The sequence below is a fragment of the Artibeus jamaicensis genome, unplaced genomic scaffold (genome assembly GCF_021234435.1).
Source record: "Artibeus jamaicensis isolate MK-2021 breed Jamaican fruit bat unplaced genomic scaffold, CSHL_Jam_final contig_519, whole genome shotgun sequence".
NCBI lineage: Eukaryota > Metazoa > Chordata > Mammalia > Chiroptera > Phyllostomidae > Artibeus > Artibeus jamaicensis.
The window spans coordinates 7,233,380-7,258,710 of NW_026521871.1; the positions used below are offsets into that span (position 1 = coordinate 7,233,380).

At 35.1% G+C, this 25,331-nt stretch overlaps 1 protein-coding gene across 4 annotated transcripts in view; it reads left to right on the forward strand.

Annotated features, from left to right (window-relative positions):
- The window catches only part of CFAP20DC (CFAP20 domain containing), a 242,894-nt gene that overhangs the window by 69,967 nt on the left and 147,596 nt on the right, over positions 1 to 25,331 (forward strand). For all 4 annotated transcript variants that reach the window (XM_037137429.2, XM_037137431.2, XM_037137430.2 and 1 more), the window contains exon 5: positions 12,598 to 12,712. In XM_037137429.2, the coding sequence (XP_036993324.2) occupies positions 12,598 to 12,712 (115 nt within the window). The remainder of the gene's footprint in view (positions 1 to 12,597; positions 12,713 to 25,331) is intronic.

A 25,331-nucleotide genomic window follows, 5' to 3' on the forward strand; every position in this document is an offset into this window, starting at 1 on the left:
CGTTCAACTCTGCTCAAATGGAACTTTCTCTGGGAGGCCATTTCTAACTACATTTCCTGAAATAACACTTCCCACTCCATCTCTCTCTGTTGTCTTTCTATATTTTATAGCAAGTATATAGCAAGTATGACTTCAGTCATTAATGAAAGTTGACATATTACAGGTGTACTTATTTATTTATTACTATTTTCCTTCATTAAAACACATGCTTCATGTGAACAGGGACATCTTTTATCTACTGTGATATCCCAGTGTCCACTTTCATTTTGGGCACTAAGTAGGTGCTAAATAAATAGATGATTAAATATTATCACTCTAGTAGGGCTTCACAAAGGCAGTTTGCAATTAATTACAAAGCCATAACTATGTGAGAATACTGCGGTAACCAGAATATGATCTCAGCCCTCACGAAGCTTACAGGCTAGAAGAGACGTTGTAGACAACAGCCTATGATAATACCGACACGTGTTTGTCAAGACTAACTGCAGCAGGATGACAGATGTCACAACCCACATCCCCACCCATCCCACTTTCCATTATGGAGGTTGGGACACTGGTAGAGGATTAGGTAGTCATTTATGAGCCACTCAAATTTTCATTATTAGAAAATTAAAAGCCCAAAACACGCAGAGTTCGCTAAACAATCCACAGTGACCTAAATTAATGATGGGTAGTACACAGGTAGAACTTTCTGTGAGCCAGGTAATCTCTAAGCATTTTTTATACATACACTTAAGTAGTACTCACAGCATTTGTAGAGTACTACTATTTTCCACATTTAACTGAAGAAACTAAGACACGAAATGTTAAGTGACTGACTCAGTGTCACTAAGCAATGATAAAGCCAGAATTGGCACCCAGAAAATCTGACTTCAAAACTATTGCTCTTAACTATTATAGCATATTTCCACACTTTCTGATAATGTCATTATAACAATTTATCACACACACACACAGATACCAGTACCTGAAAACTACAATCAACTCAAAATGACAATACTGATGATGGATTTTTAATAAATTGTCCCCCCAAATTGCAGAAATTTTACATCTCTTGTGCCTGTAGGTGCACAGACTAGCTAGAAACTTTATAAATTGCCAAGCCTTTCAGGAAAGTCAGACATTTTTGTGAAATTTAGAATAAGAAACTTTTAAAATCTAAAATGGACTTTTTGAGCCCTGGCTGGTGTAGCTCAGTAGATTGAGCACAGGCCTGCAAACCAGAAGATCACGGTTTGATTCCCAGTCAGGGTACATGTCTGGGTTGCAGGCCAGTTCCCATCAGGGGACCCACAAGAGGCAACCATACATTGATATTCTCTCCCTCTCTCCTTCCCTTCCCCTCTAAAGATAAATAAATAAAATCTATTAAAAAATAAATAATAAAAATAAAATGGACTTTGAAATACCAAATTCTGATAACCCATTTAAACTTAATTAGAATGTTACTAGTGAGTGGTAAAACTGAACTATATGGGGCTGCATGTTATTCACCCATGAAAACAAAGGGAAAGATTTGCATACTTGCATTAATGGCCCATAAAGTGGACTAGTTACTGACCTATAACAATAAGGGAAAAATGAAAAAAATTCAGTATCAGAGGCCAAAAAACATGCTGTGCTAACAAAAAAAGGGATGTGATTATTTTCAATGTGTAAATCTGAATTGTTTTCAAGAAGGAGGTGGCATTTCAACCCATACTGTGATGGATGAATATAATCTCAGTAGGCATAATTAGAGAAGGGGCTTTCCAAGGGAAATGCAGAAGCAAAGGCATGAAAATACAAAACGATGGAGCATGTTTAAATAGCAGAAAGAATGATGGTATTAGCATTGTGGCAGCTTATTCCAGTGCCTCATGTCACATCCTCTGGGTCCACCTTCAATATCAGTTGCAGATACAGTGGACAGCTTGGTGTGAGCTTGCTTGGATAGAGTGCCATATCAGTTGCCACCCAGGGGGCCTACTCTATCCACAGACAAGCACAGCCTAGAAATAATGGGGCATTAAGGCCTCCAGAGGCAACCCTTAACCATTGGACATTAGGAGTATGTGGTTATATGCTCCCCACCTCCACTCTTCAGATGGATAATTCTGAGAGATGTCTGTACATGTCTCCAGATGTCCTGGTGGAATGGAGGCCCATAACAGTGTCATTGACAGTGTGTCCTTATCTTGGCTTTTTCTCTTTTGTTGTCATACTCTCCCTGCTTTCACATGCCATGGAATTACCTCTCCTGTAAACTCCTTGTACCTATGTCTTTTTCTCAGACTCTACTTTTGAGGGTTTGCTTCTTAAAGATACTGCGCCACACAAGCGGGTACATGAGATAACTCAAAGAACTGGATTGTCAAACACACTCACGTGAATCATAGATCTTAGTCAGTACTGAAGCACACGTAAAGCAGAAAGAGACCACGTACCATTGTATCTCTCCAGTCCTTTCTAAATGCACTTTGGCCCAGATTTAACAGATGACTTCTCTAAGCAATATAGGCATACCTCCTCATTTTATTGATCTTTGCAGATATTTCATTTTTTACAAATTAAAAGCAAGACCATCCCCTACTAGTGAAAAGATTACAACTTGTTGAAGATTTTGTATTTTCAGCAATAAAGTAATTTTTAAATAAACTATAAACTGTTTTAGGTGTAAAGCTATTGCACACAATAGACTACTTTCTATATGCACTTGGAAATCAAAAAATTTGTGTGGCTTGCTTTACCACCATATTTATTTTACTACTGTGGTCTAGAACTGAACCTGCAATATCTAAGAACCTGCAGTTTCTGTACTTGAAAGAGCAATAACTAAGACAGAATATCACTCACCCAAAGGGACCTGTTACATTTATAGCTTATGTGACATTTTCAAGAGAGCCATGACCCATGAGTTCAGTTTTTCCACATGTAAAATAGAGAATGAGGATACAAGCTGCAGGGAAGGATTGTTCAGAGAATTAATAAGATGTCTATAAATTATGGTAAAAAGAGCTACAAAATGGAAATCATAGCAGGTTATGATTCCCATGTCTTAGCTACTTCCATATCTCTAGTACCTTGTACTGTGCTACTAAGCCATTGACTGAATGTTAGTTGAATAAATTAATAAAACAAAAAAATTTATATAGAAGACCATGAAGTCAAGCAGTTTCCAGTGATGATGGGCTACAAATTGGGATTATTCACATAAGTGGCTAAAATGGATTAGAAGTATTGGTTGTCATAATACAAGAGGTTTAGGTTTAGATTAAATTTTATTCTTTGTGTATATATGAGATCTGTCCAGAGGTATCCAGCCATGTTATATGAAAAATAGACATTTATTGAAGAAGATACGAGAAACATTGTACACAGGACAATAACACCTCAGTCCCCTTCAAAGTAGGCACTTTGGGACCTCACACAGTTCTCCCAGTTGCCATCAGCTGCCCCATCAAATTTTCCTGAATCTCACTGATGGTCTGAAATCCCTCCTTTTTCAAAGGTGATTTTAGTTTTGGGAAAAACCAGAAGTCGCAGGGCACCAAATTTGGGCTATAGGGGGGCTGAGTCACCAGGATGAGTTCATGTACCACCAAAAACTCTGTGTGAGACATGATTCACGAGTGGGCGCATTGTCATGATAAAGCTGCCAGTCCCCAGTTGCCCATAGCTGTGGCTTTCTGAATCATCTGAATAGTTTCTGTGGTGAAATGTTCAAGCTTAACACAAAATTTTATGCAGATTCATTTCTGTACTCAGTCATTTTGAATGTGACAGCCACACAGTACACATGCTCACTAAGGATGTCTATTCCCCCCACTGACTAGTACAGTGAAGTTGTCATTGTTTACCCATGCACATTCCAGACCACTCTCCTTGGCTGCTGGGTTACATCGATGTTGTGCAAACCATTCCCATTATATTAACAATGGCTGGATTTTTTTCCAGACAGACCTTATTTAAAATGACCCAGAATGATGGTATAAGAAGAGATTGTAATACAGATACTAAATTGTCCAGAAATATAATGGGCTAAATCGCCCATCCTATCTATAGATGATACATCAATAGATGATAGATAAGTTTGAGTAAATTTAAGGGGAAATAGATTTTAATGTTTTAAAATGTTAGCATAAAAGAAATTTAAGTTCATATAAACCACTCACCAGTCATATGCTGAATCATACAGTCTGTTTTAACATTGTTTTTTAAAGAGGAAATTTTTACGAGTATGTTCTCTGACCACAGTGGAAAAATCAATAGCAATGCAATATATAGAAAAGACTGTACTGTTTGGAAATTAAACAGAACACTTCTAAGTAACCCAAGATCCAAAGAAGGAATCATATGGGAAATTAAAAAATATTTCAAACCGAATGAAAATATAACATATTAGAATTCGTGGGATGCAGGTAACAATGCTTAGAGAAAAGCTTATAGTTTTAAGAGAAAGTTTTAAAATTAAAGACCTAACTTCATCCTACTAAACTGGGGGGAGGCAGGGTAGGACAAGTTATACTCAAAGTACATAGATGGAAAGAAATAATAAAAATAAAATTAGGAATCAGTGAAATTTAAAATAAAGAATAGACATTTTAAAGATTTTATTTATTTACTTTTAGAGAAGGGAACGGAGAAACAAAGAGAAGGAGAGAGATAACATTGTGTGGTTGCCTCTCGAGCACCCCCTACTGGGGACCTGACCTACAACCCAGGCATGTGCCCTGACTGGGAGTTGAACCAGTGACCCTTTGGTTCACAGGCCAGCACTCAATCCACCGAGCCACACCAGCCAGGGCAGAATAGAGAAATTTTACAAAGCCAAAAGTTGTTTCTTTAAAAAGATAAATTTGATAAACCATAATAGGATTGATTAATAAAAAGAGAAGTTGCAAAAAAACAGGAATAAGAGAGAGGATAGCCCTACATATTCTATGATATTAAAAAGATAATGAAGGGGAAAATAGAAATGATTTTATGGCAATAAACTAACAACTTTAAATGAAAATCACAATTTACCAAAACTTAAACAACAAAAAATAGAAATTTGAATAGCCCCATAATTTATTAAAGAATTGAATATAACCAAAATCTTCCCACAAAACTTCAGATTTAATGAATTCTGTTAACAATTTCAGAATAATTACCACCATTTTAAACAAATTTTCAGAGAATAGAGGAGGAATAAACACTTTCCATATCACTTTACAGGACCAGCTTAATCCTGTTGTCAAACCCTGACATAGATTGTACAAAAAAATTACAGACCAATGTCTCCCATGAACATGGGTGTAAAAATCCTCAACATAAAGCTAGCACAATTGAAATTTATGTCCAGAATACAAGTCTGACTTCACATATGAAAAAAACCACAATTATTTAATATATGGACAGAATAAAAGAGAAAAAAATAGGATCACCTCAATTAGTGCAGAAAAATCATTTGACAAAGTATCATACCCTTTCATGTCTTAAAAATAAGAAAAAATAAGTAGAAATAGAAGAGAATATCACCAATCTGATAAAGGAAGCTTTCATCTAATATCATATTCAGTGGAAACATCCTGAACACTTTCCCCCTATTATCAGGAACAAGGCAAGGGTTTGTATCCTCCCACTTCTATTGAGTATATGCTAGAGGTCCTAGCTGATGTAGTAATGTGAGAAAAAGAAAGAAAAGGTATAAAGATTGGGAAAAGCTATGTAAAAGTCTTTATTTACTGAAAACATGATGATTTATGTAGATAATCTTTATGAACCTACAAAACAACTTACTAGCATTCAGGAGTGAATTAAGAAAGGTCACATGAAATGAGGTATATATACAAAAATCAATGGTATTTCTGTATACTAGTAGCATTTGGCTGGTACTTTCAAGTTCTTTTTCATCATGTCAGAAAACTAAATACTTAGGAATAAATTTACAAAAGTTTTGCAAGTTGTAAATTGAAAACTGTAAAACATTGTGAAAGAAAGAAATTAAACAAAGACTAAATAGAGAGGTATATCATATAGTTTGATTGGGAGACTCAATATTGTTCTTCCCAAATTGAACTATAGATTCACCTCAATTCAAGTTAAACTCTCAACAACTTCTTAAATAGAAAATAAGTGGATATTAATATCTACATGGAAAAGCCAGGACCAAACACACCTTGACATAACCAATTGAAGAATTTTCTTCAACTAGTTTGAAGATTTACTATAAATCTATAGTAATCAAAGAGCAATGTGACATTGCTGTAAGAATGGACAAATGGATAAATAAAACAAATGAATCAATACATTCCAGAAATAGATCCACACATATATATGTATAGTTAATTGCTTTTCAACGAAGTACCCAATGCATTTCAATGAGGAAAAAATGGTGCTGAGAATACTGGATAAACATACAGAAAGAAATAGACCCATACCCACAACTACCTCACACAATACACAGAAATTAATTAGAGGTGGATCACAGACTAAGTGTAAAATCTAAAACTATAAAGAAACATAGTAAAGTATTTTTGAAACTTTTGGCTAAGCAAGGATTTTTTAGGACATATAAATAATGATAATGTGGGACTTATGGCAAAGATAGAGGTGTAGGCAGACATACTTCACTACCTCAGGCAACCAAAAGAAGGACAACATCCAATTTAAAAAGAAAAAACAACCAGAACTGCCAGAAAATCAAACTGTATGGAAGTCTGACAACTAAAGACTTAAAGGAGAAACATCCAGACAGGCAGGAGGGGAAGAGATGGGCAGCCTGAGAGGAGAGGACATGCAGCAAGGCAGCAGTTGGCAGACTGGGAGGGCAAGGCAGTGGCTGGTAGATCGGGCAGCCCCATATTTGCAAGCAGATAAACCAGGAAAAAAACTGAGGAGGGAGACATACAGCACAACCTGGGATTCTAGCATGGGGAAATAAAGCCCCAAAACCACTTCCTGTAAAATTCTGCAGGGGTTGTGGTGGCAGAAGAAACTCTCAGTCTCAGAGGAGAGTCCATAGGCGGAACCCACCCACCTTGGAATCAGCACCAGAAAGGAGCAATTCGCCTGTGGGTACTGGGGAAAGTTACTGATGGTAGGGGATGGGCTGAGCGAGTGGCATTGTTCCCACTCTAACTCCTTCCCCACATAAAGTGCCACAACACAAAAAAAGTGGCTTGCCTCACCCTGGCAAATACCTGAAGCTCCACTTTCTACAATGTAACAGGTTGGTTGACACAAAGAAGTATGGCCCAAATAAAAGAACAGATCAAAACTCCAGAAAAAGAACTAAGCAATAAAAAGATACCCAACCTATTAGATGCAGAGTTCATAACATTGATAATCAGGATGCTCACATAAGTAATTCAGTATCGGATGCAAAATACAAAAAGAAGTGAAGGCTATGCAAAGCAAAATAAAGAAAAATATACAAGGAACCAACAGGGAAGAGAAGGCAACTGGGACTCAAATCAATGGTGTGGAACAAAAGGAAGAAATAAACATTTGACTGGAACAGAATGAAGAAACAAGAATTCAAAAAAATGAGGAGAGGCTTAGGAACCTCTGGGACAACTTTGAATATCCCAACATCCAAATTATAGGGGTGCCAGAGGAGAAAAGGAAGAACAAGAAATTGAAAACTTATTTGAAAAATAATGGGGGAAAACTTCCCCAATCTGGCGAAGGAAATAGACTTACAAGTCCAGGAAGCCCAGAAAGTCCCAAAGAAGTTGGACCCAAGGAGGAACACAACAAGACACATCATGATAAAATTACCCAAAATGAAAGATAAAGAGAGAATCTTAAAAGCAGCAAGAGAAAAGCAGAGAGTTACTTACAAAGGAGTTCCCATGAGACTGTCACTGATTTCTCAAAAGAAACTGTATAGACAAGAATGGGCCAGAAAGAACTATTTAACCCACTCCAAGATTACTCTCCCAGCAAAGCTATCATTTAAAATGGAAGGACAGATAAACTGCTTCCCAGATAAGGTCAAGTTAAAGGAGTTCATCATCAATCCCTTATTATACAAAATGTTAAAGGGACTTATCTAAGAAAAAGGAGATCAAAACTATGAACAGTAAAATGACAACAAACTCACAACTGTCAACAACAACCTAAAAAAAAAAACTAGAACAGGAACAGAATCACAGAAATGGAGATCAAATGAAGGGTTATCAGCAGGAAGGGAGAAGAGGGAGAATGGGGGAAAAGATACAAAGAATAATAATCATAATTGGTAGGTATAAAATAGACAGGGGGAAATTAAGAAAAGTATAAGAAATGGAGAAGCCAAAGAACTTACATGTATGACCCATGGACATGAACTAAGGGGCAGAGTGCTGGAGGGAGAGTGGATGCAGGGTGGAGGTGGATAAAGGGGAGAAAACAGTGGGACAACTGTAATAGCATAATCAATATACTTAAAAAGTTAAAAAAAAAAGATAAAGTAAACTTCATGAAAATTAAAAACTGCGAATCAAAAGACATCATTAAGCAATAAACTAATCTAGATAAAGCATATATAAGTTTCTGTGTACTATTCTTGGTACTTTTCCCTAAGTTAGAAATTATTTCCATATAGGTTAAAAAAGGTACTGTTAATATAATAGGCAAGAAAATACTTGCAACACATATACATGACAAAGGACATATATGTTAATATGTCAAAAATATGAAGAAGAACTCATACGATTATAATAAGAAAACAACCCAATAAAAAACTTAACAGATTCTTCACAGGATATACCAGTAAATACATGTAAAAGTGTTCAATTTCTTTATTCATAAGATAAATGCAGATAAAATCATAATGATACTCATTTCTTACCCACTAGGCTTACCCAGTGATGAAGTCTGATAGCACCAAAAGTTGGTGAGGATTTATAATCACTGTAACCACTTTGGAGAACTGTTTCTATAAAGATATACATATATCTTCCCCAATGACCCAGTAATCCTGTTCCTAATTATCAAGAAAATAAATACACGTCAGTAACAGGATTCTACAAGAATTTTCTTACAGGTTTTCTTAAGCAATCAGGACTGGAAACAAATGTACATCAATAGGAAAATAGATAAAAAATGAATTGTTATATAGACATTTAAGATCCAGCAATTAGCCCTGGCTGGTGTAGCTCAGTGGATTGAGCATGGGTCTGCGAACCAGACAATGGAGGTTGGATTCCCAGTCGGGGCACATGCCTGGGTTGCAGATCGGTTCCCTGCAGGCCACTTCCCAGCAGGGGATGCACAAAAGGCAACCATACATTGATGTTTCTCTCCCTCTCTCCTTCCTTTCCCCTCTAAAGATAAATAAATAAAATCTTTAAAAAAATCCAACAATTAAAAAAACTATTGAAAAATAAATAAATATAAAACTATTGGTTCATGCTGTTATGATGGTTGGTGACGTGAGCTGTGAAAGAATTCACAAAGAGAAGAAACTGCAGAGTAAAGATTTTATTTTTACTTTCCCAAGGGAGGGAAAGGGATAGGTGCTGAGACATGTACCAGCATCAACTCTGAGAGGTCTGGGCTTTGAGATTTTATTAGATGTCAAGATGGTTGTAGAACAGGATATTTCAGTTGGTCTTGTATAGGCTGCAACATTTTTTGATGTTTTTTGGGGGTGCAGGGTCCAGTCCAGTTGTTGTGGTCTGGTGTGTTCTGTTTTGTAAGTTTGTGGAGCCTCTGTGCCCTCAGGGTGCGTCCAGCAATTTTCTAGTCCTGAGGATAGAGACTCATAAAATAATTAGGGTCAGTCATGTTTTATGGGCTCTACCTAGCTCTGGCAAAGAGGGCCCGAAAAAGGGGCCTTTGTCCTATTACATGCTACATTATGTTTTGGGATAAAATTCAAAAACATAATGTTAGCAGTGAAAGAAACCAGTCACAAAAGAATATATTCTGTGCCATTCCATATATAAGAAGTTCAAGAACAGATGAAACTTATCCATGATGATGGAAATCAGGAGTGAGGATTGACTAGAAGGAGCTAGAAGACAACTTCCTAGGATAATGGAAATATTTCATATTTTGATTGGAGTGGTGATTGCATGTGTGTATATATTTATCAAAACACATGAGATTGTACACTGAAAATCTGTGCATTTGTTACTCAAATTTTACCTAAAGAAATAAAAGAGATCATAACTATTTCTATTATATCCATTCATCATGCAGTGTAGAATATGAAGTCTAATATTTTCTTAATTTGAACAATAAATATATAAACCTTGACATAAAGACCCTGCACAATTCAGCTCCTGCCTGCCCTTTCTGCTTTATGTCCCTCCCTTACCTTTTAGGTGCTACCCCTGCTGACTGTCCTGTCTAAGTGGGTAATTTATTGATTATTTTCTAGTTCATTCTTTTACTTATTTTCTTTATTGCATTTATGATACATTTGTTTTGTTTCTTCATACTTTTTCACCTGCCTTTTCCACTAAGAATAGAAGCTCTTGGATGTTAACAACCTTGACTTTTTTGCTATTATATTTGCCAGTGTATTCCCAGGTGATTGCTTGGTTCAGTGGGTCCAGTGAGTATTTGCTGAACATGTGAATGGATGAAGGAATGAATGAATAAGTGTTTTTATTGTTCCATATATGGAGAAAGTGATAGTATACTCAAATATTTCTCAACTTGGAGTTAGATCCTTAACTAATTCAAATAAAAGTTACATGGTCTTACTCCTACAAGTAAAGCAAACCTTTAATAAAACTTGTCTCAATAGAGTTTTTGGTTGATGCAACCAAACCTTTTGTTTGATGCAAGGGAATTTTATTTCCCCTTTCTCTTTGCAGATTCTTACTTATACAGTCTTTTCTTCTGTCTCCTAATCAGAGAATCTTACAGAGACCTAACAGCATTACTTCTGACAATGCTTTCCAAAAATATTTGATCCTGTACTCTACTGGTAAAATGTTTGAGCACACTAACCATATAACAACGTTTATTTATTTCAAAAATATGTAAATATATTGCTGTACTACTAATTAATGAAAGTGAACAGAAATAACATTTTTAAAGGGTGAAATGAAAGACAGTTTTATTTTCCTCCTGCACTTCAGTGAATGGCTGTGTAGCACCTTCTCCATGTGCTCATCCCACTTAGAGCACACTGCTGTGGAGCCAAATTGTGATACATTTACTTATACATCCAAGCATAAAACTACAGTAGTGTTAACATTTTTACGTTTTAAATCTACCTCTAACTAGAATTAAAAGAATATATTGCTTTTTATTTTTATTAATTTTTAAATCATTTCCCAAGGATATGTTTTTATTAATTTTACAGAAGGAGGGAAGAAGGGAAGGAAAGAAGAAGGAATGGAGGGAGGAAGGAAAGGAGAGAGGAAGGGAGGGAGAAAGACAAACACTGATCATTTGCCCTGATCATTGATACATGCCCTGACTGGGAATTGAATTCACGCCTTTCTGGTGTATGAGATGATGCTCCAACCAACTGAACCACCTGGCCAGACAGAATTTATTGCTTTTTAAATGAATTTGTGGCACCATATATTACAGATACAGTAGAATTGTTAGCTTTATAGGCATACTCTGAATTTATCTCATTTAATTTTTACTATACTTATTCTTAACATTGTTCAATGATAGCTTTCTACAGAAAAAAAACATGTAGAGTATTGTAGAGGAAAGAAATAAAATGATTAGAAAAGTGAGTGGGGGAGCAAGAAAGAACTATAGAAAAGGCTATGTTGATTTTTAAAAGTTAATTGCACTATAAATATTGGTAGCAGTGTATTTGAATAAAATGTTGTATTCTTGGGGGTTGCTAATTGTAGAAAATTAGCAGTTGGTACATGTAGACAAATATTTTTGCTAAAAATGGGGACAGAATAACTATCGTCTAATAAAAGATAGTCTCTCAAGAGACATCAGTTCTACGATATAGCAGCCTGAGACAGGTTTGGAGATTTTAAGCCTGCTCTGTTACCTCTGAGACCTAAAGGAAGCAGAACATAAAAATGAGCCTCTATCAATTTGAAGCAAACCTAATCTTTGTGATCATGGCTGTGGTCTAATCTATTAAAGATGTTCAAATTCAGTGTCCTTGGTATCACTGCAGGTTGACCTGATAGCAGTAAACTTGTGTATAATTCTAGCTCCAAGATATGTGCTTAGGAAGTGAGACTGACAGTCTGTTTTGCATCTGTCTCTAAGCAGACTAGCAGCCTATATAAAATGACACGTGCATTTTTAGGGAAAGAAACAAATAATGTTTTCCTACTTAGTAGGTGACAGTATGTCCCAAGATAATACATGCTTAAAGGACTGGAACAAGCATGGTTATTAAAGTCTAGCAGATTCTCAGTTCATACAAATTGAATTTTTTCCTAGGCTGGAACACTGGAAATCTAGTATCAACTACTGAAATAAATTAGCATATTAAGTGAATTTATACATTTAAGCTTGTGAGCACTTTGAATTTAAGGAAGAAGTTTTATTATTTCTTGAAAGAAAAAGGGCAGTTCTTAAATTCTGTGTTTGATCTTCCTGTTGGAAAAAACCTATGTGATAAATTATATCATTTTGAACATTTTCCAAAGATGTGGTTATTACATTGATGGAAATCTTTCTTCTTTTCTCTTTTTTCAGAATTACTGATTTAGGGAATATCAAAAGAAGATTGTACTTATCAACGGTCCATAAAGAACTGTCCTCAACCCCTCTACATGCAAAAATTCCACTCTTTATGATCAAGCGCAAAATTGTAAGTGTCACATGAATGTTGCTTAAAATATTAACTTCAATTCAGCGAATATTAATCATGTGCCTAGGCTGTGTATAAAGCACTTGGTTAAGTACTGTGTTGGTATAAAAATGAATAAAATTCATGCTTTTTATTTCTCTCACATGAAAATGTTTAAAGTCTTCTAGGTAGGAGATTATAATTATTTGAAAATCAGAAAGGGCATAAAAACAATTATAGGAAGCACAGTAGAGATGGAAGGTGCTATTGGTACTGTGAGAGGGAAGGAAATCCTTCTGATTTCAGCATAAGGAAAGGCTGCATGAAAGATAGTGCATTTAGCAAGGACTCTGAAGAACTGTGAGATTCCAACAGGTAGAAATGGGAAGCCATGCACTGCAAGCAGGAGGAACAGCATGGAGGTGGGAAGTGGGACATATTTGGAGAACAAAGAATGACTGATCATTGTTGTCAGATTTTTTTTAAATGGCTTAAGGAAAACCAGTTTTACAATATAATAGTTTGGTATAGTTTGGGAGATTTTATGCCTGTTGTGTAACCCCTGAGACTTCAAACAGTATATAACGTATGCATAGATAAGTAATACGTTAGCTCAGAAAAAAATCACGTAAGAGCCCTGGCTGTTGTAGCTCAGCGGATTGAGCGTGGGCCTGCGGACCAGACAATCACGGTTCGATTCCCAGTCAGGGCACATACCTGGGTTGCAGGCCAGTTCCCAGCAGGGGACCCACAAAAGGCAACCATACATTGATGTTTCTCTCCCTCTCTCCTTCCCTTCCCCTCTAAAGATAAATAAATAAAAATCTTTGAAAAAAATCACGTAACTGTGACACCAACAAAGGAAAGTAACAAACCTCTGATAACTGATCTTAAATAAGTAGAGATTTATGAACTGTTAGACAAAGAATTCAGAATATTTCTCTTAAAGACATTTAGGGAAATTCATGAATACAGAGACAGAAAGCTAAATACATTTTATAAAGCAATGCATGATCAAAATGAGAAGTTCAAACAGAAATAGAAACCTCAAAAAAATCTAATGGATTTTAGAACTGAAAAGTACAATAAGTAAACTGAAGCATTCAATAGAGAGCTTACAAGCAGATTCAACCATGCAGAATAAAGAGCTGACAGATCCAAGATGACAGAGGAAGAAGTGAAAGTTACTAATCTCTCAGGACCAATCTGGAATTACAACTAAATTGCAGAGAAATCAGCATGAATAACCAACTGAACACTACCTGGAGAGAAGCCTTACAACCACAGACAGACAGAATAAAATATTTCAGCACAATGTGACTGATAAGGAATATGGTGGAGACTTGAGAGAGCTGGCTGGACTCCCACAGCTGACACTTGAAATGCTGGAGGGATATGTCAGCAACCAGAGGCTTCCCCCTAAGAAGTGCGGGGTCTCAACCCCAAGCTCACTCCCCAGACACAGCACCAGACCTGGAAAGCAACCCAGATAACATCTAGCTGTGAGGAGGAACGGGTTCTATTGGCCAGGGAGAGAATGCAGAGATCCTTTTAAAGGGCCAAAGTGCAAAATTTCATTTGCAGCCACTTACCATGGGCACCAGCAAAGGGAGGATAAAGTGTACTAGAGACACTTGAGGAGAATCTGGCTTTGGTGGCTCTGGAGAGGGAACTGAGGGAACAGACTCCATGATCTATGTGCTGAGTCATTCCCCATACTTCAGGAGCTATCTCTCTCAAGCAGAGCACTCCTGTCTGAATGGTATCAGCCTGATGGGAAGCAATAGCCCCACCCCCAGCAATTACTGTGCTCCACCTAATGGTGCTTAAGTCTGACTGCTGATTGCAGATCAATTAGATCAACAGCTGATTAGTTTCACATCTAAGGCAAAAAATACAAAAAGTGGTCAATGGCAAGACAAAGAAACAGACCCCAAATGAAACGAGAATTTCCCAGAAGAACTAGATGAAATGGAAGTAAGCAATTTTGTCAGATAGCAAGATATTAGGGCAGTGATTATAAGGATGCTCAACAGCATGAAAAAGACATAGAAATCATAAAAAAGGATCAGTGAGAAATAAAACAAGCAATATCTGAGATAAATAATACACTGGAAGTAATAAACAGGAGGTTAGGTGAAGCAGAGGATTGAATCAATGTTTTGGAAGACGGGGTAAAAAAAAACAACCAGGCAGAGCAGCAAAATGAAAAAGAATTTTAAAAAATGAAGGGAGCTTAAGAAACATCTTGGACAACATGAAGGATAACAACATCCTCATCATGGGAATACCAGAAGGACAAGAAAGTGAGCAAGGGATTGAGAACCTTTTTGAAGAAATAATGACCACAAACTAACTTCCTTAATCTGATGAAGGAAAAAGTTTCACAAATCCAGGAAGCTCATAGAGTCTCAAACAAGTTGGAATGAAAGGGGCCTACACCAAGACACATCATAATTAAAATGACAAGGTTTCAAGACAAGGAGCGAATCATAACAGCCACAAAAGAAAAGCAGGTAGTTACCTATAAGGGTAACCTATCATTTAAAATCAAGGGAGACATAAGGAACTTCCCAGACAAGAAAAAGCTGAAGGAGGTTGTTAACACCAAACTAATACTGCAACAAATGTTAAACTTGCTTCAAGGAGAAGAAATAGAAAAAGAGAGAAAAAAAAAACAAACAGAAGAACACAGTCTAACAATAAGATGGTACTACATACATGTCCATCAATAATCACCTTCAATGTAAATAGCTTAAATGCTCCAACCAAAAGACAGGAGTTAGATGAATAGATAAGAAAACAAGACCCATGTATCTGCTATCTCCTTATATCTGCTGCCTCCAAGAGATCCATCTTAGATTGAAAGATACACACAGTCTAAAACTAAAGGGTCAGAAAAAGATATTTCATGCTAATGAAATAGAAAAAAAGCTGGGGTAGCAGTACTTATATCTGCAAATAGACTCTAAAACCAAGGCTATAGTAAGAGACAAAGAAGGACACTACATAATGATAAAGAGAACAATCCAACAAGAGGATATAACCTTAGTAAACATTCATGCACCCAACATAGAAGGACCTAAACATGTGAAGCAAATCTTGATGGACATAAAAGGAGGGAACAACAGAAATAAAGTCATAGTTGGGGCTTTTAACACCCCCTTCACTTCAGTGGATAGATCTCTAGGCAAAATATCAACAAGGAGACTGCAACCTTAAACAACACACTAGATAAAATGGATGTAATTGATATCTTCAGAGAATTGCACCCCAAAGTAACAGAATATACATACTTTTTGAGGGCATATGGAACTTTTTCTATGATAGACCACATGCTAAGACACAAAACAAGTCTCAATACATTTAAGAAGATTGATATCAAGTCAAACATCTTTTCTCACCACTATGGAATGAAACCAAAAATCAACCATAAGAAGAACACTGAAAAATATACAAAGACATGAAAGCTAAATAACATATTATTAAACAATGAATGGGTCAACAATGAGATCAAGGAGGAATTCAAAGGATACCTTGCAAGAAATGAAAATGAGGACACAACAGTCCAAAATCTATGGGACACTTGGAAAACAATCCTAAGAGGGGAATTCATAGCATTGCAGACCTATCTTGAAAGCAAAAAAAAAAAACAACCTCAAATAAAAAATCTAACTTCTCACTTAAACAAACTTGAAAAGGAACAACAACAAAGCCCAGCATGAGTAGAAGGAAAGAAATAACTAAGATCAGAGCAGAAATAAAGGAAATAGAGTCTAAAAACAAGACACAAAAGATCAATGAATCCAAGAGCTTGTTCTTTGAAAGGATATACAAGATTGACAAACTTTTAACCAGATTCATCAAGAAAAAGAGAGAAAGGACCTAAATAAGTGAAATCAGAAATGAAAGAGAAGAAATAACAACTGACACCAAAGAAATACAAAGGAATGTAAGAAATTATTATGAACAGTTATATGCCAACCAACTGGACAACCTTGACAAAATGGATAAGTTCTTAGAAACAGTCTTCCAACTATAAAGCAGGAAGAATCAGATAATCTGAATAGACAGATTACAGCTAATAAAGTTGAAACAGTAATCAAAAATCTCCCGACAAACAAAAGTCCTGGACCAGATGGCTTGACAGGTGAATTTTACCAAACATTCCAAGAAGAACTAACACTTCTCCTTCTCAAACTAGTTTATAAAATTGAAGAGGAAGGAAGCCTCCCAAAATCATTTTCTGAGTCCAGCATTATTCTAATTCCAAAACCAGATAAAGGCACAACAAAGGAAGAAAATTATAGGCCAGTATCACTGATAAACATAGATGTGAAGAACCTCAACAAAAATTTAGCAAACTGAAAATAGCAATGCATCAAAAAGATCATACACCATGATCAAATGGGATTTATTCTGGTAATGCAAGGTTGCTACAACATTCGCAAATCAATAAATGTGGTTCACCACATAAACAAAGTGAAAGACAAATACCACATGATTATATCAATAGGTGCAGAAAAAGCTTTTGATAAAATCTGGCACCCATTTATGATAAAAACTCAGCAAAGTGGGAATACAGAAATCATACCCAAACATAATAAAGGCCATATGTGACAAACCCAATACCAGCATCATACTCATTGGGCAATAACAAGTGTTCCCCTTAAGATTAGGAACAAGACAGGGATGTCCACTTCCACCTATCTTATACAACATAGAACTGGACATCCTAGCTTTATCAATAGGACAAGAAGAAAAAATAAAAGGCATATGAGTTGGAAAGGAAGAAGCAAAACTTACGTTTATTCGCAGATGATACCATACATAAAGAACCCCAAAGACTACACCAAGACACTACTAGAACTGATAAATTAATTATCATATTTTTCAGACCATAAGATGCACCCAGGTTTTACAGGATGAAAATAGGAAAAAAATGTGGTAAAATATTTCATCACATAAATAACATAATATTTCACCATTGTAAATGTAAACAGAACTCAAAAGCAGCATTAACAACCATTATTCCTCCTAAATATGCATGTGGCAGGGTAGTAGGGAGTGCATCTTGTAGTCCAAAAAAATAAACAAATTAGCAGGATACCAAATTAATATCCAGAAATCAGCTATACTTTTATATGCCAATATTGTACTAACAGAAAGGGAAATTAATAAAGTAATCTCATTCACAATTTTTATTCACAAAAAAAAATAAAATACCTAGAAATAAGCCTAACCAAGGATGTAAAAGACCTGTATGTAGAAAATTATAAGACTGAATACAGAAGTTGCAGAAGATACATATAAGTAGAAGCACGTACTATGTTTATGGATAGGAAGAATTAACATCATTAAAATATTCATACTACCCAAAGCAATTTACACATTCAATGCAATTTCTCGCAAGATTCCAATGATGTATTTCACAGAACTAGAACAAATATTTCAAAAATTTATATGGACCCACACAAGGCCCCACATAGCAACAGCAGTCCGAAAAAAGAACAAAGTTGGAGAGATTACACTACTGAATATCATACACTACTGATTACACTACTGATTACTAAAAGGCCATAGTAATCAAAACAGCCTAATACTGACATATAAACAAACAGAGATCAAAAGAACAGAACAGAGAGCCCAGAAAGAAATGCACACCTTTATAGTCAATTAATATTTAACAGAGGGAGCAAGCACATTAAAATGGGCTAAATAGTCTATTCAATAAATGATGTTTGGAAAACTGGACAGATACATAGAGAAAAATGAAACAAGACCACCTTCTTATAGCACACACAAGAATAAATTCAAATTGGATCAAAGACTTAACTGTTAGACCCAAACCCATAAAATCCTAGAAGAAAACAATTTGCAGCAAAATGTCAGACATTACTAATAAAAATTTTTTATCAGATATATCTCTCCAGTCAAGGGAGACAAAAGAAAAAAATAAACTAATGGGACTTCATCAAACCAAAATGTTTTGGCAGAGCAAAGGAAATTGTCAACAAAATAAAAAGATAACCCACAGAATGGGACAACATATTCATCAATATATCTGATAAGGGATTAATATCCAAAATTTATAAAGTACTTACAAAACTCAACACCAAATAAACAAATAACCCAATTAAACAATGAGTAAAGGACCTGAAAAGACACTTCTCGGAAGAGAATATACAGATGGCCAATAGACGTATGAAAAATACTCAACATCACTAATCATCAGAGAGATGCAAATAAATTCCACAATGAGATACCATCTCACACATGTCAGAATGGCCATCATTATTAAATCAAAAAGCAGCAAGTGTTGGCAAGGATTTGGAGAAAGGGGAACATTTTGCACTGTTGCTGGGAATGCAGACTGGTACAGCCACTGTTGAAACCAGTATGGAGATGCCTCAAATAATTAAAGATGGATCTGCCTTTTGATCCAGCAATTCCACTTCTGGGAATACATCTGAAGGAACCCTAAACAGTAATTTGAAAGAACATACGCACCCCCATGACTATTACAGCATTATTTACAATTGCCAAGATATGGAGGAAGCCCAAGTGTGTATCAATAGATGAGTAGATAAAACAACTGTGGAACATTTACATGATGGAATTCTACTTGGCCATAAAAAAGAAGAAAACTTTACCCTTTGCAATAGTATGGATGGACCTGGAGACGGTTAAGCTAAGTGAAATAAGCCAGTCAGAGAAAGACAAATACCATATGATTTCACTCATATGTGGAATCTAATGAACAAACTGAATAACAAGAAAAGAGAGGCAGACTTATAGATGGAGAACATAACAGCTAGTAGAGGGATTGAGCAAAAACCCACCCTCCTGGAAATCAGCACTGGAAAGGCCCAATTTGCCTGTGGGTAGTGGAAGAAGTGACTGAAAGTGGGGCAAGAGCTAAGCAAGTGGAATTGTTCACTCTCTAACCCCTCCCTCACATAAAGTGCCACAACACAGCAAAGTGGTTTGCCCCACCCTGTCAAATACCTACAGCTCTACCCCTTACAATGTAACAGGTTGGTTGACACAAAGAAATGTCCAAATAAAAGAACAGATCAAAACTCCAGAAAAAGAACTAAGCAATAAAAAGATACCCAACCTATTAGATGCAGAGTTCATAACATTGATAATCAGGATGCTCACATAAATAATTCAGTATGGATGCAAAATACACAAAGAAGTGAAGGCTATGCAAAGTGAAATAAAGAAAAATATACGGGGAACCGACAGTGAGGGGAAGGAATCTGGGACTCAAATCAATGGTGTGGAACAAAAGGAAGAAATAAACATTCAACTGGAACAGAATGAAGAGACAAAAATACCAAAAAAAAATAAATAAATGAGGAGAGGCTTAGGAACCTCTGGGACAAATTTAAATATTCCAACATCCAAATCATAGGGGTACCAGAAGGAGAAGAGGAAGAACAAGAAATTAAAAACTTATTTGAAAAATAATTGGGGAAAACTTCCCCAGTCTGGTGAAGTAATAGATTTCCAGGAAGTCCAGGAAGTTCAGACAGCCCCAAAGAAATTGGACCCAAGGACGAACACATCATAATTAAATTACACAACATTAAAGATAAGGAGAGTATTTTAAAGGCAGCAAGAGAAAAGGAGAGAGTTACCTACAAAGGATTTCCCATAAGACTATCAGCTGATTTCTCAAAAGAAATCTTATAGGCAAGAAGAGGTTGGAAAGAAGTATTCCAAGTCATGAAAGGCAAGGACATACATACAAGATTACTCTATCCCGCAAAACTATTATTTAGAATGCAAGGCCAGATAAATTTCTTCCCAGATAAAGTAAAATTAAAGGAGTTCATCATCACCAAGCCCTTATGATATGAAAAGTTTAAGTCCCTTTTAACTTTTAGGGACTTATCTAAGAAAAAGAAAATCAAAACTATGAACAGTAAAATGAAAACAAACTCACAACTATCAATAACAACCTAAAAAAAGAAAAACAAAGGAAGCAAACTAGAACAGGAACAGAATCACAGAGATGGAGTACATATGGAGGGTTATCAGTGGGAGAGGGTGGGAGAGAATGGCAGAAAAGGTACAAGGAATAAGAAGCATAATTGGTAGGTACAAAATAGATAGGGGAAGGTTAAGCATAGAATGGGAAATGGAGAAGCTAGAGAACTTATATGTACAACCCATGGACATGAACTAAGGGAGTACAGGGGGAATACTGTTGGGAGGGCAGATGCAGGGTGGAGATAGATAAAGGGGAGAAAAAATGGGACAACTGTAATAGCATAATCAATAAAATACACCAAAAAAAGAAAAATATGTAAATCAATAACCTATAACATGATAGGAGAATTAAACGTGTAAAGCTTAGGAATTCTACTTAAGCTATTAATGTAAAATAGGCTGTTGTAATTTTAAGATGTTTTAGGTAAGCCTCATGATAACCACACATAAAAAATCTATAGTAATCACACAAAAGAGCATGATAAAGAAGTCAAAGTATACTTATACTGTGAGACATCAAAATACAAAGACAGCAAGATAAGAAACAAAAAAACAAAAACAATTAACAAAATCTCAATATTAAGCCCTTAGTTATCAATAATTACTTTAAATGTGAATGGATTCAATTCTTCAATCAAAAGATAGAATAGCTGAATGGATAAAAAAACAAGATCTAACAATATGCTTTCTACAACACTCACTTTAATCTTAAATACACAAACTGAGATTGAAGGCATAGGAAAAGCATCTGAAACAAATGATAACCAAATTAAAGTAAACTTTGAAATAAAAACTGATAAAAAGAGACAAATATGGTTATTTCATAATGATAAATGGGTCAATACATCAAGAAGATATAATAATTGAAAAAATTATGCAGCCAACATTTGAGCACCTAAATACATAAAGCAAAATCTAACAGGTCTGAAAGGAGAAATAAACAGCAATGCAATAAGAGTGAGGACTTTAATGCTTCAATCTCAACAATAGATATGTCATCCAGTCAGAGAATCTATAAAGGAACAGCACATTTGAACAATGCTACAAAGCAGGAGATTTATCAGACTTGCATAGACCATTATATCTGATAACAGCAGAAAACACAATCTTCTCAAGTACACATGGAACATGGATAGTTATGTTTGGCTACAAAACAAGTCTTAGCAAATTCAAGGAGATTATTTACCAGTCACACTTCTGACCACAATGATATAAAACTAAAAATCAATAACAAGAATAAAATTGAAAAATTCATACATACATGAAAATTAAACAACACTCTCATGAATAACCAACAGATCAAAGAAATTAAAGACCAAACAAAAATGGAAACACAACATACCAAAAGGTGTGGGACTCAGCAAAGAAGGTTGTAAGAGGGAAGTTCATAGCAATAAATTCCTTCCTTAAGAAGCAAGAAAGATCCCAAATAGGAAGCATAACTATGCTTTAAGGAACTGGAAAGTTAACAACAAACTGAGTCCAAAGTTAGCAGAAAGAAGGATATAGTAAAGGTCAGAGCAGAAATAAATGAAATAGAGAACAGTAAAACAATAGAAAAGATTAACCAAACTAAGAGTTAGTTTTCTACAAAGATAAACAAAAGTAGCACACTATTGGCTAGATCAACCAAGGAAAAATGACAGGACCCAAATTAACAAAAATTTAAATGAAAAAAGGAGACAGTGCAACTGATACCACAGAAAGAATCACAAGAGGCTACTATAAACAACTATATACCAAAAGCCAATAACCTAGAAGAAATGGAACAATTCTTAGAAATGTTCAAACTATCAAGACTGAATCAGGAAGAAATAGAAAGTCTGAATAGACTAATTATTAGTGAGAAGATTGGATTAGTTAATCCAAAATCTCCCAACACATAAAAGCCTACACCCAGATGGCTTCACTGTTGAATTTTACCAAACATCTAAAAAATTAACACCAGTTCTCCTCAAACTCCTCCAAAATTGAAGAGGAGGTAACACTCCAAAGTCATTTTATGAGGCCAGCATCACCCTGATAGCACAGCCAGAAAAGGACACTAGCAGAAAAGAAAACTACAGACCAATATTCCTGATCGATACATATGCAAAGGTTCTTAATAAAATACTAGCAAACTGAATTTAGTTCATGAAAAGGATCGTTCACCTTGATCCATGAGATTTACATCTGGGATACAGGAATGTTTCAACATACATAAATTAGTGTGATATATCATATTAATAGAAAGAAAGAAAAATTGTATGATCATTTCAGTAGATGCAGAAAAAGCAGTTCTAGGTGTTTCACTGCAAACATCTTTGCCACATTTTCACCTCAAATATTTTTGCTGTACAACTAATTGTCTGTAAGGCAATTTTGTTGTAAAACATAAATAATTAGTTGATAGTTTGGTTTCATTTTCTCTGTTGACAAAGTTTTTGCAGTACTCCCCTTTTTACAGTAAATCAGTGTTAGCCAGATTGCGTACACTTCTCCATAAACAATGTTCTCACAGTGGTCCTGTTGCACAAATCTTAACCAAATATCATACAATACTTCATTGATGAAGTTCTCACAATAGTTCCAATTTCATACTATATAAACTTGCCCAGATTGCATACTATAATTCATTGACAAAGTTCTCACGATACTTCCATTTTATATTATATAAAACTTAGTCACATTGTATACTATATTAGAAAATGATAACATCAGTTTTTCCAATTTTTTTCAATGAGCACAGTCATCCCTCCCACCCATCAAAACCTAAAGTTTAACAAGCTGTATAAAATGTGAAAAAGGCATCTACTAATTCAGTCTTTCAGAGCATTAATTATGTGTTCTTTAGTTGGAAATTAATACCTCTCTTAATGAAGAAAGACATTTTAGTAAAAGAAGTGAAAAGTGATATACTGAATAAGACAAAAAATGTTCACTAATATGAATGAAAGATTTCAAAGACAATGTGTTTATATTTTTCACAATAAAGTTTAATTTTAATAATTTTTGTTTCATTATGTCATTTTTAATGTTCCTGTTTTACTTTTTGTCCCTTTTTTTTTACAGTGAAATTGCCTTGTGCCCAATTAAATATGTAGCTAAATGTTTGTAGCGAAATGCTTCTGTCAAACATGCTTGCAGCAAATTTGTCCATACCTAAACTACTGGATATCGAAAAAGCATGACAAAATCAACATCCACTCATGATATAAAAAAAAAAACTCTTAACAAATTAGGTATAGAAATAATGTACCTATAATATATTATAGGTATAATAAAAGTCATATAATATAATAAATATAATAAAAGTTCAGTATAATAAAAGTCATATATTTTAAGCCCATAGCTAGTTTCATACTCAGTGGGGAAAGGTCAAAAGCTTTTCCTCTAAGATCAGCAATGAAACAATCATGTTCACAATCACCACTCCTATTCAACATAGTAGTGGAAGTCCTTGCCAGAGCAGTCAGGCAAGAAAAAGCAATAAAAGATATCAAAATATGAAAGGAAAATAAAAAATTGTATCTATTTGCAGATAATGTGATTTTATATACATAATATCCTAAAAAATCCCATGAAAAAAAAACTATTAGATCTAGTCAACAAATTTTGTAAGATACAAAAATTACATAAAAATCAGTAGCATTTATATATGGTGTAAAAGAAATAAATCAATCTCATTTACAATAGCATCAAAAAATAATAAAATATTTAGGAATAAACTTAACCAAGGAGTTGAAAGATCTTTATTATGAAAAATATAAGACAATGTTGAAAGAAATCAAAGAAGATGCAAATAAATGAAAAGGTTTCTCATGTTTATGGATTGGAAGAATTAAAATCTTAACATGTCCATACTGCCAAAAAGCCATCTATATATCCAGTGCAATCCTTATCAAGATTCCAATGGCATTTTTTATAGAAGTAGAAAAAAACAATCTTAAAATTTATTTGGAACAACAAAAATATCCCTGAATAGCCAAAGCAATTCTGAGAAAGAAACAAAGCATAGCCCTGGCTATGTAGTTCATTTGGTTAGAGTGTCACCCCAGTACACCAAGGTTGTAGGTTCAGTCCTAGTCAGGGCACATGCAAGCATCAGCCAATGAGTGCATAATTAAGTGGAACAACGCATCAGTGTTTCTAGTTTCTCTTCCTCTTTCTCTCCCTACCTTTCCTGTCCCTCTCTAAAAAATTAGTAAATAAATTAAAAATAAAAAATAAAAGAACAACAAAGTGGGAGGCATCATACTTCCCAATTTCAAGCTATACTATAAAGTTATAGTATTCAAGAGAGTATGGTACCGGCATAAAACAGATGAGATAGATCAATAGAACTTAATTTAGAGCCAAGAAATAAACGCAAGCGTCTATGTCAACTAATATTTGATCTAGGAGCTTAAATAATGGGGGGAAATTGGATATTCACATGTAAAAGAATGAAATTAGATCCCTATCTTACACAACTCATAAAATTAACTAGAAATGGATTAAAGACTTAAACATAAGACCTAAAACTATGAAACTCCTTGAAGAAAACATAGGAGAAAAGCCACTTAACATGGGTCTTGGAAATGATTATTTTTTATATGATACCTAACACATAAGCAACAAAATTTTTAAAAAGTGGAACATCAAACTAAAAACCTTATAC